The 16,434-nt window shown below is 31.1% G+C and overlaps 1 protein-coding gene and 1 long non-coding RNA gene across 4 annotated transcripts; both read right to left on the reverse strand.

Annotated features, from left to right (window-relative positions):
- Window positions 1-7: 7 nt before the first annotated feature.
- LOC114408730 lies at window positions 8-1,192 on the reverse strand. Its single transcript, XR_003665930.1, has 2 exons — window positions 654-1,192; window positions 8-577 (listed from the first exon to the last, which is right to left on the reverse strand). It is a non-coding gene; the product is annotated as an uncharacterized LOC114408730 (long non-coding RNA).
- Window positions 1,193-4,780: 3,588 nt separating this feature from the next.
- On the reverse strand, window positions 4,781-7,392 carry LOC114408731 (protein RICE SALT SENSITIVE 3-like). 3 transcript variants are annotated; one of them, XM_028371882.1, is made up of 9 exons: window positions 7,214-7,392; window positions 6,919-6,972; window positions 6,674-6,811; window positions 6,424-6,532; window positions 6,237-6,278; window positions 6,101-6,157; window positions 5,802-6,015; window positions 5,614-5,693; window positions 4,781-5,176 (listed from the first exon to the last, which is right to left on the reverse strand). In XM_028371882.1, the coding sequence occupies exons 1-9, from the start codon at window positions 7,354-7,356 to the stop codon at window positions 5,099-5,101; spliced, it is 915 nt and encodes a 304-aa protein (XP_028227683.1). In that variant the 5' UTR covers window positions 7,357-7,392; the 3' UTR covers window positions 4,781-5,098. The 3 variants fall into 3 exon arrangements, with proteins under 3 accessions (XP_028227683.1, XP_028227681.1, XP_028227682.1); XM_028371880.1 differs by having other exon boundaries at window positions 5,614-6,015; XM_028371881.1 differs by lacking the exon at window positions 4,781-5,176 and having other exon boundaries at window positions 5,348-6,015; window positions 7,214-7,390.
- Window positions 7,393-16,434: the final 9,042 nt, after the last annotated feature.

Genomic DNA, 16,434 nt, shown 5'->3' on the forward strand with positions numbered 1-16,434 from the left:
CAACAAGGGAACAGAACATAATGAATCATATAATTAATAATACAATAATAGACATACTGTGAACTTGCAGATTCAATCATGACAGTGTCAGGAGTGGGCTGAGGAAACTAACACCAGCCCATGTTCGATCAATTTGACATAATTTCTTGGAACAAACGGTGTGGTTGGGGTGCTAATATTTTTGGCAAATTTACTCAAAGGAGTCACATTTAAAAACTATTTATGCAAAGGGGTTACTTTTTGCATGGAACCCGCCAATGATAATGGCGAAAAAGTATGAGTCGCCATTGGCAACAGCAATACAGTGCTGACGTGGAAGGGTGCCGTCCGTCGCACTAGCCATACTGGCTGGCGTGGAGGGACTCGCTTTCTTCATTGGCGACGTAGGGTCTCGCCTCTCCATTGGCGAGACACCTTCAATTTCAAATTAAAAAAAATCTGCAGTCATGGAGAGTGTCATTAGCTGCAGAAGAATCAGATACCTTCCTGGGAGCTGTAAGAGTCCCGTCAACATCAAACAAAGCAATTAAACCCGGTCTCCTGGAAGCCATTATAGCTCACTCTTATCCACAAAAACCTGCAAAATTTTAAACCATTATTTTATCAAACCTTCAAATAAGCTCTATTTTATTCAATTCCCAAAAGGCGCATACCTCAAATTACAGAACAAGTCCATACTTTATTAAAAAAAATGAAATTGAAAGAGTTCAATTAACATAATCCAAAATTAGATGACACCCTTTAGCAAATACACCATCCAAGTTGTTTTGCAATGCTTATTCATCAGAACAAATAAATAAAATTGGGGAAAATGTAAGATTTTTGTAACTGAAACTGATGCAAATGCAGAAGTGGAATTGAAAGGTGAGAACTTGTCAGAGAGGAGGGTGGAAGTGGAAGAAGGGGACAGAGCTTGAAGCAGATCTCGAAAGGGGTTTATATATAAGAATTGGTTGAGATCTGCTAGGGAAATAGACAGAGGAAGAAACTGTGTGGGACCAGCAAGTTGGAGAAACTAGTGTCTCGTAAGAGACCCTATGTCGCCAATGAAGAAAGCGAGACCCTGTGTGGGACTTCATATCTCCATATTTCTTCTCCATATTTCTTACAAATCTTTTTGTACATGATAGACAGGCTATGCCAACTACTATTTAGTTCCCGTGCTGTCTCCTTTGCTTTATGCGTTAAAAGAGAAAAAGAGATAAGATAGAACTTAAAGAGTGGTTAGAAGGAAATATATATATATATATATATATTATTTTTAAACGAAAAGAATTGTTGTTGTTGTTATTTCTCCTATTTGACAATAAATGACCAGGAGACATTAAGATTATAGTGATCTGTTATTTTATTTTCATTTTAAAAGGTCATCAAATTAAAAAAAAGTATATTTATTAATTATAATTAAAAGAGTTGCGAATTGTCTAGGGCAATTTGATGTTGTTGCCGTCAACTTTCGTATGTTCAACCCAATGTCTTGTTTTATCAAGACATTCATAATGCCGGTGGTGTGTATATATAAGCCCAACTTTACAATATTTGCAATCTTAGATTTTTGTTTTATTTCACAGTAATTAAGATATATTTTATTTTTTAAAATAAACATATTACTAGATCTTTAATTCTTTATGGAAAAAGTTGGTATATAGGAGCTAACCTATTGTTTTAATTTGAAATTGAAGGTGTCTCGCGGAAGAGGCCAGACCCTATGTCGCCAATGGAGAAAGCGGGTTCCTCCACGCCAACCAGTATTACTAGTGCGACTGGCGGCACTAGATCACTGTTGACAATGGCGACTCATGCTCTGCATAAATATTTACAAAACAGACCCATTTACATAAATAATTTTTAAATGTAACCCCTTAGATAAATTTGCCTAATATTTTTCTTACTTGCAATTGGTTCCCAGATCCAAATTTCAGTTTTAAAGACTTATTAGTTTTTCTAAAACATAGTGTTTTGCCAAATGAAATAATCATTAGTGGTGATAATATTTTTACATGGTAGTTTAGCTATAATTTAAAATTTGTGATTTTGTTCTTTTTATTTTTAAATTAACACATAATTTTAATTTTTTAGAATAAATAATTTTAATTTTTTCATTAATTGATCATTTAAAATTAAACGTTGACCTTCATTCAGTATATTGGTGCCAACGAGTATGCATCATTAATAAGGAGTTATTAATTTTTTTAGAATTATAAAATTTATAAATTAAAATAAAATATTTTTGATATTTAATTTTACATGTATTTATTTTTATTATAAAATTTTAATTTATAATTAACAAAAAATCATTTTATTATCATTTTAAAAAAAGCATAAACTAATATATAGGTTATTTTTTAAAAAATCATTTAATGTAATTTATACAAATTACATAAATTAAAAATAATATTTAAATAATGTAAAAAATAAAAATTTATTACTTTTTATGATTAAATAAAAATTTGTATTATTTATATATAAAAATAAAGATACCTAATTTTTATAAATTACATAAAAAATTTACATATTAATGTAATTTACTTGATTTATATAATTGGAATTAAAAAAATTGTTTATTAAATATTTTTTAAAATTTAGAACGAAAATATTAACATGTAAGTCTCCTTGAAATTAAATATTAAAATTTTATTAATTTATATAATTAGAATAAAAATAATTAATATATCAAAGTAAATTTACTTAATTTGTATGATGCAATTATATCGGTTTATATTATTAGAGTAAATGTAATTTGTATATTAAAATAAATTTACAAAATAATTTATGTAAATAATTTATATATTAATTTATGAAACTTAATTTTAAATTAGTAAAATTAAAATAAAAATATATAAAATGATATAAAATAAAACTAAAAATATTTATATATTAACTTTTTTAATTTATAAATTTAAAATTTTTAAAAAAATAATAATCCTTGACTAATGATATATATAAAATAATGTTTATAAAACTAGTTAAAAAATAATAAATATTTAGTGATTTATTAGCTTATGTTTAAATATAAGATGTTATGAGTTTGATTTTTATTAAGATTATTTTATTTTTTTTATTTTATTTTCTGTTATATAAACATCATATCAACTGTCATGCAAAAAATATAAAAGAACCAAAATGATGAATTTAAAATTATAAGAGCAGTAAAATTAAAATTTATCCTTTAAATTTTAATTCAATGCTTCATTGTGATTTTGATTTTGGCATGCGCGACACGATACCATATTTAGATTAACTAAAATGTGGATGATAGGTCCAATAATTAAACTTGTTATGCATGCAGGTATGGATTTCGATACAATTTTTTTAAATTTAAGTGTCAAACAGGTTCTATAGTTCAACGTAGTATTAACTTTGAAGTGAGTAAAATTAATTTTAAAAAAGTAATTTTTTTGTATCTTTTAGTGAATAAAAACGTTTTTATGTGCAAGACCTATAATTTTGTGTGTGGCTATAATGCATTTTCAGTCTTTGGATACCGTAGCTGTACAATTTTGGTTTTTCAATTTTTAATTGTGTCAATTAATTTATTTCATTGAATGTTTAAGTCATTAATTTTCGAAGAATGAAAATCCATTCCTTTTTGTTATTCATTGTTGTTGTAAAAATAATAATTTACTAGAAGCATGTCAACACAACAGTTAAGTCAATATATCTCATTGTAGTTCAAATATTCCATGTCTTTGGCTAGTACACCCTTTACTCTACTCACCGTTATGTCATGCTAATTTGTCAAGTTACTTAATTGCCTAAAATATGGGATAGAATTAGGATAGGGGACCTGATTGTACATGACAGAAGATTTGAGGGTTTTAATTGACAAAATTAAAACTTGAATGATCAAAATTGCCTAATTACGATATGCGAAGATTAGAAATGTAACTAAATCTATATTTTAAAAATAAATATATATATTTATGCTCTAAAATAATCTTATTTTATCATCTAAACCAAATTATTTTTTTTAAATTTAACTTTTAAAATATGATTCACAAATATAAATTTATTTTTTAACATATTTTTTAAAGACCAAATAATTTCTTTGAACTTTTTTTTTTCAGTTTGATATTTTATCTTTTAAAAAATTCATTTCAATCGTTTTTTTCCTTTAAAATTGTCCTTCCCTTCATTCGGTTGATGCGGTTAATAATTTCAAAATATTGGAGGCTAAAAATTGCTATAAAATATGCTTCTCAAATCTCCCTTTCTCCTCCTCTTCTTCTCCTTCTGAAAACCCTAATTTTTTTCAATTAAATGACTGCTACAACCTTGTCGACAACAACCACCTTCTCTGCCTGTTGCCACTGCATTCCGCGTTTGAAATGTTTGAGAAGCAAAGTGCGAAGATGAACTGCGCGATGTAGCGGCAGGAAAGGGGCTTCATGACGCACAACGAAATGAAGATGGAGCGGAGGGAGGATTGAAGAGAGATGAGGAATGCGAAGAAAGAAGAAGAAGAAAACAGAAAACAAAAAAACTTATATTCGTGGCGATTATAAAGCAAGATTTGATGAATACTAGTCAATAAATTGAAATTCGCTTTTTTAACTGTCAATAGCTTTATTTTATTAAGAACATCAACTTTAAATTTATGAATGAAATATTTTCAACTGTTTTAAAAATGAAGGACCGAAACTAAAAAAATAAAAATAAAAATAAAGAATCAAATAATGACCTTTTTTAAATCATGTTTCTTAACATAAAATTCTACCAAACGTTAAACCTTGAATAGTAATGATAACCAATCTATATAGCCACTTTAAACAACAAGATATTGTAAAGTCTAATTTATGTCACAGTATATTTCGGTTTGAGACCTAATTCCTGACAAGAATATCTAAAATAGTGTGTGTCTGTGAGTGAGAGTTTGTGTACACATGAATTCATAAACATAATTTTCCTACACTCGAGTTGTCAAGGAAACAGTACAGTGTTGGGGGACCAGGACTCAAATACTAATTGTCGCCCAGAGCAGCTTGATGCTGAGTTGCTGACTTCAATTATCACTGCCTTCATTTCATTTCGTTTTCATCACAGCCCCACAAGATGATGGAACACCACGCTTCAAATTAGGATAGGCCACCGTGTCCATTCATCCATCCCCACCACGGTATTCTAATCTCCAACCCCATCCTTCCTTCACCATCATAGGATCATCCATCACGAGTGACTGCAAAAGTTGCCATTAACCAGTTTTATATGGTATGGATCCTAATTGCAAATTATTTCCTCTTTAATTTTCAATTATTGCGCGCTGTTTAACTTTCTAGCAGGGAGTTAGGCAGCATCAATATACTATCTTTTTCAGAAAAAGTAGCAAAGCTTAATGTAGTTTTTGTTCTAGAAAATATTGTCTGCATTGCATTGATCATTAACGTAAATGCGCGCAGAAAGAAACAGTAACAGTGGTCGCTATGATTGATAATTGTCGGCCACCAATAAACATACCACAATACACATTCTGGCCAAGTGAAAGAAAATAAATAACTAACCATTTTCTTAACATATTGACTATGATTTAAAAAGTCATTGTGGTCAAAGTGGTTCCTGTCTCAATTTAATTAATCTTCCAATTCCAAATCCATGCTACTTGTTCAAGGAACCGACCTTTACTTTGTGATCATCATCATGGGTGGGATGAAATTCACAATCTTCAATCTTCACTCTCTCAATGATGCTTTGTGTCCCTGCATTAGGGACTTGAGTGGAATTATGGGAAGGGATTCCAGATGGTAACTTTGATAGCAAAGCTCCAAAATTGCAAGGCATGGTTGGTAATGGTAGAGAAGGAGAACCTGAACAAAGAGATGGGCCTGGTGCTCCATTCTGTGGGGTGTTCCACCCCATATCATATAGAGGCATTGCATTGCTTGCTATGAAACTAGGCTTCACAATGTATGGGTGTTGGAGTCGTAAGTATGGTCTTTGAATACCAAACACACCAGGTATGCTTTGAAGGTAGCTGAATTGCCTTTGTATGCTGATCACCAGATTCAGGTCCTCTGCTATCTGAGGAACATGTGAATTAGTTAAATAATAATGATGGAGATTTTGCAAGAAAGGAGAAACACTAGGGGGCGAGAAAGTGATGTACCTTGTTGAAAGAACCCAATTGCACTACGCCTTCTCTGACGGCGATTATGACTATACTCTACCATAGTGAATTAATTATTTAAAGTCATTAGCTTTTTCTATTTTTCATGTGAAGTTTGTGAACGAATTTTACCAACCTGAATGCCTGAATTGAACTGAAACTCCCACGCCTTTGGTTGCTGTTAGGTATTATCAAGACAAGTACCATGAAAATTAAAAAAGAAAAAAAAAGTCAAGCGTTAAGAATTAAGAGAGAAGGGCAAAATGTGAAGAAATATATTACAAATTAGAACTATTTCTGTTTATAACGATGACTTCTCTTACAGGTTCGACTGAAGCATTCCATGAAGCAACATAGCTAGACTCACACTCGTTGTGACTCTCATTGTAAACCCATTTGTGACTATTATCTGCGGCAACTTTCCCCACGAGTCTGCAGATATATATATATATATATCAAAGGATGGATTATTTTGTCCCTCTTGCTTCACTTGAATTCTGCAATGCTACTTTTGGAAAGAAAAAGATAATGAATCTTATGGCAAGAAAATGTAAAGTTAATGTCAACGCTCACCCCTCTCCATAATTGTAAACCTCATGCGACATCTTGAAGAATAACTCAGCTCCAAATCTACCGTTCAAGTAACCACTACCACTCTTCCTTTGCTCGCATTCGTTAAAATCGCAGAACCCATCTTCCCAGACAAGGATCCTAACCAAGGAAACCTCTTTTTGGTTGGTCAAAAAAGAACTACGTACTGAAACCAGACACGAGACATGGATTTGTTTAGTCGTAGTTGCATACAAAATTACCATTACCAGTTCCTTTTATTTCCTTTGGAGAGATCAAGAGCAGTTCCTCCTAATTCCCACCTGTAAAACATCAATTATCAGGCCTACAAACATAAACATAAACCCAAAAATCTCTCTCGTTTAAAGCATCAACCTGTCCAAGCAGAAAAACTTAATAGTAAGAAATATTAAACTTAGTGACAGAAAAATTTTAGGTAATTTTTTAAAAAAAATTGTCACTAAAAAAGTGATGTGATTTTTGTTATTAAATTTGGTCATTGATTATTTGTATTTGTTGATTGGTGGTACATTGCATACTTACCTCGGTGGAGGAAAGTTTCGAGGTAATATCCTCCAGAAGACAGCATATACCCACTTGGAAGGAGTGGAAGAATTAGGAGAAGTGCAAATGGTTCTGAGAGTCTGCTGCAAGAGACAATTAAGCAAAGGTAATCCACTTTCCATCTTCTACGGACACGGAGTAAAGAGAGTTGGGGAATGAATGGGGGCAACAGGATTAAAATTTAAAAGGCAAAATACAAACAAAAGTGATGGTACCCACAGGCCTCTTGCAGCCACCAAAGTGCCTCCAACACACACCGTTGTAAAAGACAATTCGACTTATTGTTGTAATTTTACAGTGGGACCTGGACCTTCTCTTTTCCCTTTCCACTTTGGTTGACTGGTGAAGCCATTTATTATAACTAAAATGAAATCCTACAAGTAAATTGGTTAGAGTTTGATATTTTCCATTTCACGGGTTAGCACTACAAATATCATTACGTACGTAGGAAAAGCTTATTTATGAGATGGTTCCTTCTCTTGTCACTTTTTAACTATTCAATCATCTCCCAATGCATTGAGTTCCTTCCAGTTCAGCTGTGTAATGAATATTGAATAGTTGACCATTGCTTCGGTTACGATTTGTTATCACTCGGTTATTATTAGTTGCTTCTTTTATGGTCAACGGTGAGATAAGTTCCTTGATTAAGACATAATTGCAACTATGGTACTACAAGTGTACACAAGACTAAGAAATGAAACTCTTTTCTTGTGTTTTTCTCTAACTAAACTGGGGGAATAATCAGATTTGTTCAAAAAGACAAATCTGTGAGTCAATTGAATTAACAAAATTAATTGTGTGACAAGACTCATATTCAACGGATTTGCATTACCAAAAGTTCAGTGATAAACTTATATACACGAGACGTTCATCTTTTGTCAGTCACTTTGTAAGTTCGCATCAAAAAGTTGATATATAAACTAATAAATCAAGATTATGTTAAACAACGTGAGATTTTACTTTTTGCAATACCATCAAAACTACAATACTATTTATGAAAATATGAGATGAGTTTAATTTTCTGGCACAGACTCTCGGAAAAAATATTATTATTTGGTGTAACAATAAGATAACTTCAATTCAAGTTGAAGTATAATTGATGGATGTATTTTTATAGAACTTATATTTAGGTGTTAATGTCAATCAACTTTGATGGAGGTGGTCTATTATGCATGCAGATTGGGCTTGACTTCTTGTTGAGTGGCATGTTGTGTCATATATATTTTGATCCTTTAAACAACCTAATTAGAGTTAGCTACTTATCGGCAATGCCACAACTATACCGGGCTGTCTCTTGTAGATAGTGGTCCTGTTAGATGAGATGACAATTGATTTCAGCACTTGCGTTGCACATAGTAACAAAGTGGCTTTTCTTTTCCGGCATAACCCTCAAAGCACCGTGCAACCCTCTCTTTAACATTTGTACAACTTATGTGTTGTACTTGGATAACAAGACAAGTTCATTTAAACTAATTTCTTTTGGAAGCCCATTCAATTGTCCAACCTCTCACCACCTCCTTTTTTATTTTTAACTTGAGAAAATTAATTCTTACGCATTCTACTAAAAAAATTATTTTAATATAAAAATGTAGTACTTTAGATCAATTTAATCACATATCTCGACGGTTTAATATTCATTCTATCAAATTTCAAATCAAACGAGCGCATACTCATCACTGATCTCTTATTAATAAAAATAGAATAGGTTCACTTAAAACATACAAAATAATATATATAAAAAAACTTCTATTGAAGAATGTTAGTTGTTAGTATACTAATTTATCAATCATACTATGTCTTTTGAAAAAATTAGATACTAAATTAGGTCGTTTTGTTTTTACTGCAACCAAATTAGGTCGCTTAAAAAATTAAATTATCATCGAAACTGATCCTCTAAAGTATTGGTCACTAAATTAGTTACTTAAAAATTAATTTATTATTAAATTAGTCACTTAAAAATTTAAATTAATTGTTCCCATATAGTAGTAATTCTTTATAAAATACCAAAGTACTGATGATAAATATTTTTAAGAGACTTATTTGACAATAAATTAAATCATTAACGCATTAGGAATACAGTGTTGATTAAAAAATATATAAGAATTAATTTTGAAATCAATTTTTTTTAAAAGATTAATATTTTGGATAAAGATCATTAGTTAGACCAAAATAATTCATACCAATTTATCTACACGTTTATAGTGAAAGATTAATATAATTTGAATATATTAATAATATAATTTTTTTATACAAATAATTAATCATGATTATTATAATTAAAATATTATTTAATTGATCGATAAAATAAGTTTATATATTGCTAAATATATATCAAAAGGAAACTCTTTGAGTTTTTCAAACTAAAATACACAAGGAGGGAGAAAGTAATGCATCTCATTCATGGTTTTCAAAATCAAACCGAACCAATTAATTCAATCGGTTGAACCCATAAATTGGTCAGATAACCGATCCAAAGGCTCTAAAAAATTAGAGCATTCCAAAACTAGTGGAAACTGATCCCAAATCAGTATAGAATCAACCAAAATCGATATTGAACAAGCATAAAGAACTAGGGTTGAACTGATCTTTTTTAATTTTTTTATTTAATTTAAATTATTTTAAGATAAATAGAAATATATTTTTAGATATTTCACATAAGTATTAATTATTTTTTAACTATTATTAATTTTTACCTTATAATAAATATAATTTAGTCATTTATACTCATTTATAATATTTTATCCTAATTTTTAAAATTATATATTATTTTATTACTTAAAATATTATATAATATTAAAAAATATAAAATCAATTTAATCACAATTTTAACTACAGTAAAATTTCTAAACCTTAAATCGGTATTTTTACCACTTTAAAAACATTTATCCCATCCCATTGGGTGAGCATGCAAACAAATTGACAGCTACCGCAATAGACCCCAAAAGAGACCCACTCACCGCTCTATCTTTTCATACTTGTGCCCCATTTATTATCTCGTTCTCGATCTTCTTTAACGGATACACTATTCCAGCGACAACACCGCATTGCCACATAATTATTTCAGCACTGATTGGTAGTATTTTGTAAGTTAGTGTGTTCATCCGTGCAAGTTTTGCATTTGTTTTAATACATACATGAATTAGTGACGAGTAAGAGGAGCGTTAATATATATAATATGTTTTTCAATACTACTCTGACATATTGTTTATTGATTACAATTTATTAATAAAAACTACAAAATTATAAGTGAAGTTCATCCTCGTTGCTGCTTGGGTATTACTGTGGCTACGGGTCTCACTTGCTCCCCCTACCATGGCTGGCTTGGAAAATGAAGTTTAGGCAAGCTTTGGAAAACTTCTGTTTTTGCTTTGATTTACTTATGCTGGACAACGCAATTGGGTTTCTAAAGGGAAGGTAAAAATGAAAGAGTGTTGTTAGGTGCACCAGCATTCTTTGAAAATGACAAAACTTTTCTTGCTAATTTCTCCCCTCACAGATCAAATTGATCCGTAAGTCTTAAAAATTAACTTATGGATCCGTAAGGAATATTTCCACCTTTTGATAATTAGTGCTGAGTGCACCAACAATAATGTTAGGTGCACCTAGCAGCACTCAAAATGAAACCAGCCAGAAATTTATGATCTGTTTAGCCCAAATAAAAAATAAATGAAAAAAAGAGGTTAGAAAATGTTGGGTCTAGGAGGCCCAAGAAAGGTAGCAAAATTAATATTTGTTGGGTCTAGGTGTTTCTTTCTGTATTAAAAAAAAAAACTCATACAACACCCCTTTCTATCAGAATGAGAAGGGATGAATAGAAGATTAACAAAGGGACAAAATTTATCATACTTAGGAAGCACAATTTAGCAAGGGATAGGGTCCAAACACTTTTTTTAGAAATATCAAAAATACTAAAATTAAAATGAAAGAAAAATTAAATAAAAGGAAAATGAGTGTGAACACATAAATTGAACAATTAGTTTTTTTTACAACTTATACACACTCTTTAACCAAATAAGTAAAACTCATTTGAGTTTACTATATTCGCAAATAAAAAATAATAAAAACATAAGTTATACACAAATAATATATCACACTTTTACATCATCCAATCATCACATATATATTGAGTAATATAATGATATATATTTCAAACTAACTACTCAAAAAGAAAAAGTGTCGAGTAACTACCAAATATATACTAACTAATTATTATGAGCTAACCTGATATTTTGAGCATATTAACCAATATTCAAGCAAATAACAAAGAAGACGGACTATAAAAAAAATTAAGAAATACCTAAGTCTGTGAATTATCCAGCGATATTTGTGGATCAAAGCAAAATATATTCCCAAACAAATGGACCTTCGCTTCCAAACAACTCCAGTTGCTCTAGACTCTGGCAATTGGAAACCAACATTTCCAAACAAGCTTTGGTGGGATTCATATCGATGAGAGCCTATTGTTCGGATGGACAACACTTAGAGTGTGTTTAATTTAGAGGGCTAAAAATAAAAGATTAAATTTTAAATTAAAATAAGATGTATAAATTTCACAAAAAAGTATAAAAATTTTCTTCAATATTATTTTTATACTCTATTCCAAACACACCATTAGCAACCGTTGTCAATGCTTTGTTACCTATTTTGTGGGGTCACCTCCCAAATGACACAATATAAGTTTTCGTAAACTCTTGTTGCGTCCCTCCTCAACTTCAACGAGTACTGCGTCAGGGCAATTAGGGGTCCTCACGAGATGAAGAATTTCTAAATTCGAAAATTTTGAAATAGCTATCAAACCAAAATCGCTAATTTTGACGCTATCGAGGTGGTGGACTTCCACCAAGCTCGTAACATTTTGTATCGCCAACGAATGAAAAAACCTATCCCAGCTGTACTCCGCAGCGAAGCACTGAACAATCTTCAAGATAGTCAAATTCTTTGCGTGAATTGAAGAATAGGAATGAACAAATCCAGCTCTGTCGGTTGTGACATGAGAATGCTCCATGGAGAGTTCTTCTAGAGCGCCGAAATGATGTATGAGGGCGTCAACGATGTTGGGTCCAAAAAATACAAGATCTACAAGAGAACTTTAAACCCTTGCAACTCTTGGCTAAGACCTCCAAGGGATCGTATGTGAGATAGCGGCACTCGCGCATTTCGAGGCAGGTGAGATTAGGGCAGTGTGTTGCAAGGAGGACCAGAATTTCGTTCGTGAGGATAGGACATTTGAGAGAAGGTTGGTGAGAGAATCGAAGCGAGCGAAAAGAGATGAAAAACTAAAGCATCTGGGAGAGAACTCAGGAAAGGTGAGGTAGAGAGGGTGATGGGTCTGTCCTTCAATCCAACGGTGACATACGAGGGAGGGAGCAGTTATTGCGGTCGTCGGCGGTGGGAAGTAACCGGAAAATGGAACCCAAGCACTCGTCGGGGATGTTGTCAACAGTTGCTGTCACGTCCATTCCGGGGGGTTATGTTTTAATGCAATTTAGGGCTAAGATATATGAGGGTTTGGGGCAATTAGGAAACAATCCTCCATGTGCGTGCTACTCTTATGTTCCCTAACTTTGATTTTATGGGGAGGAATTTTATATATCACCGGTCTTTTGTCCATGCATACTCCTATTTCAATATTACCAACTAATATGCAAAATTCAATAGCGATGATTATTTGTATGTATGATAATAATGTTGACATATGTTTAAAAAAAAGAAACAAAAAGTAAATATACAAACAAACTTAATGCTATGGTACATTGTTGGATAGTATTATTGTAACAATGAAACTCTACGATAAAGAGAGATAAATGAGTTAATTAGATTTTTGAATACAATTATTGATTATTTAATAATCAGAAATATGATAATAGACCATATCCAACAATAATAACTTAATAAATAGACATTTAATAATAATAATAGTCAGGTAAATATGTGATATTTTATTCTATTTCTTTTTTTATAGTCTCTACAGCTAGTGATATTTGGTAAAATAAAAAGAAAGAAAGATGATATAGTTTTTTTTCAAACAAAATATTTTATTTTAAGATTAAGGCACTTTTTATTGTTTTTTATTTATGAAAAACTGATATTTTAATAATGTATATTGTTTATAATAAAATTTTATTATAAATAAATGTTTTTTAATATAAATGTTAGTTTATATTACCATATATTCTATATTGTGATACAAATTTATTTTTAGTTATTTTTTCATATTAATTATCAATAAAAAATCATGCTCAATAATAAGATTAAAATAATTCTAAAAAATAATTGACTCAATTTGGTAAAATGTTTTAAAAGAGTCTTACTTTGATAAATTGTTTGAATCTAGATTGTATACATACACTAAAATTGTTTGAAAACGAATTGAAAGCTGGTAATGCAATTTTCATCATGAGTTAGGTGAGAATTTGCTAGCTATGATGCTATATGGTATTTTATTTACAAAGATCTTTTCTTAAAAAAACAACTTACTAAGATAATGACATTAATTTTTAAAAAACAAAATATTTTATTTGAACTAACATGTGACATGATTAATAGAAAATTTTTGTCCCTTCAACTTGAGTTTCATCTCTATCTCATGTATATATAAAAATATCTATTAAGAGGCATCAACTTCTTAAATAAATTTCAGTATGAATATTAATCTTTGCTGTCAAAGCAGATAATATTATATTTGAAGATGATTTTGCTTATAGGAATTATTTTTGAAAAAAATAATAATTTATTATTAATTAAATGAGATATTTGTTAAATAATTTCACTTAACTTTAAGTAATTTATTTAAGCCCGAGTTAGTGATACCTCAAGGGAAATACTCAATTGATTGATTAATATGCATATATTGTTTTAAACCCTATAGTACCTTACTCCAATCCTCGAATAAGAAAGAAAAGAAAATGATGTGTTGATTTCACACACCTAATTCATTTGGTTGAGGAATATGATAATTTGATCAAGTAATATTTTTTCTCTTCCATAAAAAGAAAAGTAATATTTCTCCTCAAACTAAATAAATAACAAAAAAGTGTCAAGTAAACACCAAATATATCCTAACTAATATTAATATTCTCTTCGGATAAATTTGATTGATTTTTAAGGTTAATGCATACAATAATTGAGAAATAAATCATACAGTATTTATATTATTAAATAAGTATATTATATATATATAAGAAAATAATTAGTAATCATACATCAATAATTCTTGGAAAAAAAATTACAGCATCCATAATTTTGATCCGAAAGAATCACGATCTAACCTAATATTTGGAGCATATTAACAAATATTAAGCAAACACCTAACATAAGTTAAGGAGATGTAGTAAATGGGTATATGAATTATTAAAAAAAATTGATATTTTCTTTAATTTTTATGTCCGTGAATCGGCTCCTACAAGGCTCTGTACGGCGCTTGCAAGTTACATGTGCTAAACGGCGGCGGTAGAGCACGTACTCATCCCGATCAGTGACCCCTTTACACTTGAAAACCTTCACTCTTAGCAGCCAACGTCTCCATGTCACGATCAGAAACACGGGGGCAACCCTCGACGTGGAGTTCCTTCAACGCCACACATTTTCCCGCAATGCAGCGTATCTCAGTGTCGCCAAACTTATTGCTTCCCCACAACCCCAAATGCTTTAGACTCTGGCAATTGGATACCAAAATTTCCAAATTCGCTTTGCTTGGATTCATACCAATGAGAACCAATTCTTGAAGATTAGCACAACACTTAGCAACTGCTCTCAAACCATTGTTACCTATTTTGTTGGGGCCCTTTTGAAGGGACTCTTCAATACCAAGTTTTCTTAAACTCTTGTTGCATCCCTCCGCAACTTCAACGAGCCCTGCGTCGGTGCACTTAGGGGTCTTCACGAGATGAAGAGTTTCTAAATTAGGAAATTTTGAAATTGCTTTCAAACCATTATCGCTATTCGCTAACTCCGAACCCATCGAGGCGAACTTCCAGCAAGCTCGTGACCTGGCTTGCCAACGAATGAAAAAACCTATCCCAGTACTCCTCAACAGAGGACTGAACAATCTTCACAGTAGTCAAATTCTTGGCGCGAATTAAAGGATAGAAATTTACAAATTCAGCTCCGTCGGTTTTGACACTTGAATGCTCCATGGAGAGTTCTTCCAGAGAACTGCAATGATGTATGAGTGCGTCAATGGCGTTGAGTCCAAAAGTGCAAGATGTACAAGAGAACTTCTTTAAACGCTCGCAACTCCTGGCTAAGACCTCCAAGCCAACGTACGAGAGATTAGGGCAGAGGTCTGAAATGACGACTAGATTTCCATCGCACATGCTCATGAGATTAAGACATTGGAGAGTGAGTTCGGTAACGGAATCGAAACGAGTAAAAATAGATGCGAGGAATTTTGAGTAGGGAAGGGTGAGGCAGAGACGGTGATGGGTCTGTCCTTGAACCTTGAGGCAGCGGCGACAAACGAGGGAGAAGTTCTTGTGGTCGACAGGGGGAAATAACTGGAAAATAGAAGCCAAGCAGTTGTCGGGGATGTCGTCAATTCTGGTGATTATGTTGGAATATTGCAATTCTGGGTTAGATATATGAACCCTAGGGGATGGGACAAATAAGAAACGCGATACTCTCTCAGTATTGTCTTCTGTTCCTTGATCCTGATTCTGATTTAATAGGGGCTTTAAATTTAAAATTGCCAGTAAACGATGACTTGTTAACGCAAATTTCGTCCGTTAGCTGAAGATTAGCGATATCTTATCTTATTTGACGAAAATACTTTGCTTCTATCTCTTTATGCCCTTTGAAGACACTTACATTTTTTTTTTTAACATTTGAATTGAATTACTTTAACATAATCTGATATATATATATATATATATATATATATATATATATATATTAGATTTTGAAACCCGTAGTATTTGTTTAAATTATATGTTTTTATATTCGTATTTACTATTTAGTTTATTTAAAAGAGAAAAAAATTATGCAAATACGCTAATTTTTTTTTAAAAACTATATACTTTTAATATTTGTATTTAGTATATTTTAAGATATATTTAGATTAGTGAGTTATTATTAGATTAAAAAAAATGAATGATGAAGATAGAAAATATCTAATTAGATTTTATATAAGATTTATAATTTTTTATTCTTATAAATTTAGACCTAATTTAATGAATAATAAATATTCATTATGTATCTTAAAT

Source organism: Glycine soja, chromosome 4, assembly GCF_004193775.1.
Source record: "Glycine soja cultivar W05 chromosome 4, ASM419377v2, whole genome shotgun sequence".
NCBI lineage: Eukaryota > Viridiplantae > Streptophyta > Magnoliopsida > Fabales > Fabaceae > Glycine > Glycine soja.

Bases quoted from the DNA above. Each gene is read 5' to 3' on its own strand.
- LOC114408731 (XM_028371880.1), bottom strand. From the start codon at position 7,356: ATGGAAAGTGGATTACCTTTGCTTAATTGTCTCTTGCAGCAGACTCTC. The intron at 6,158-6,236 runs GTTGGTAAAATT...TCACTATGGTAG, and splicing joins AGTTCAATTCAGGCATTCAG to AGTATAGTCATAATCGCCGT. The intron at 6,016-6,100 runs GTACATCACTTT...CATGTTCCTCAG, and splicing joins AATTGGGTTCTTTCAACAAG to ATAGCAGAGGACCTGAATCT.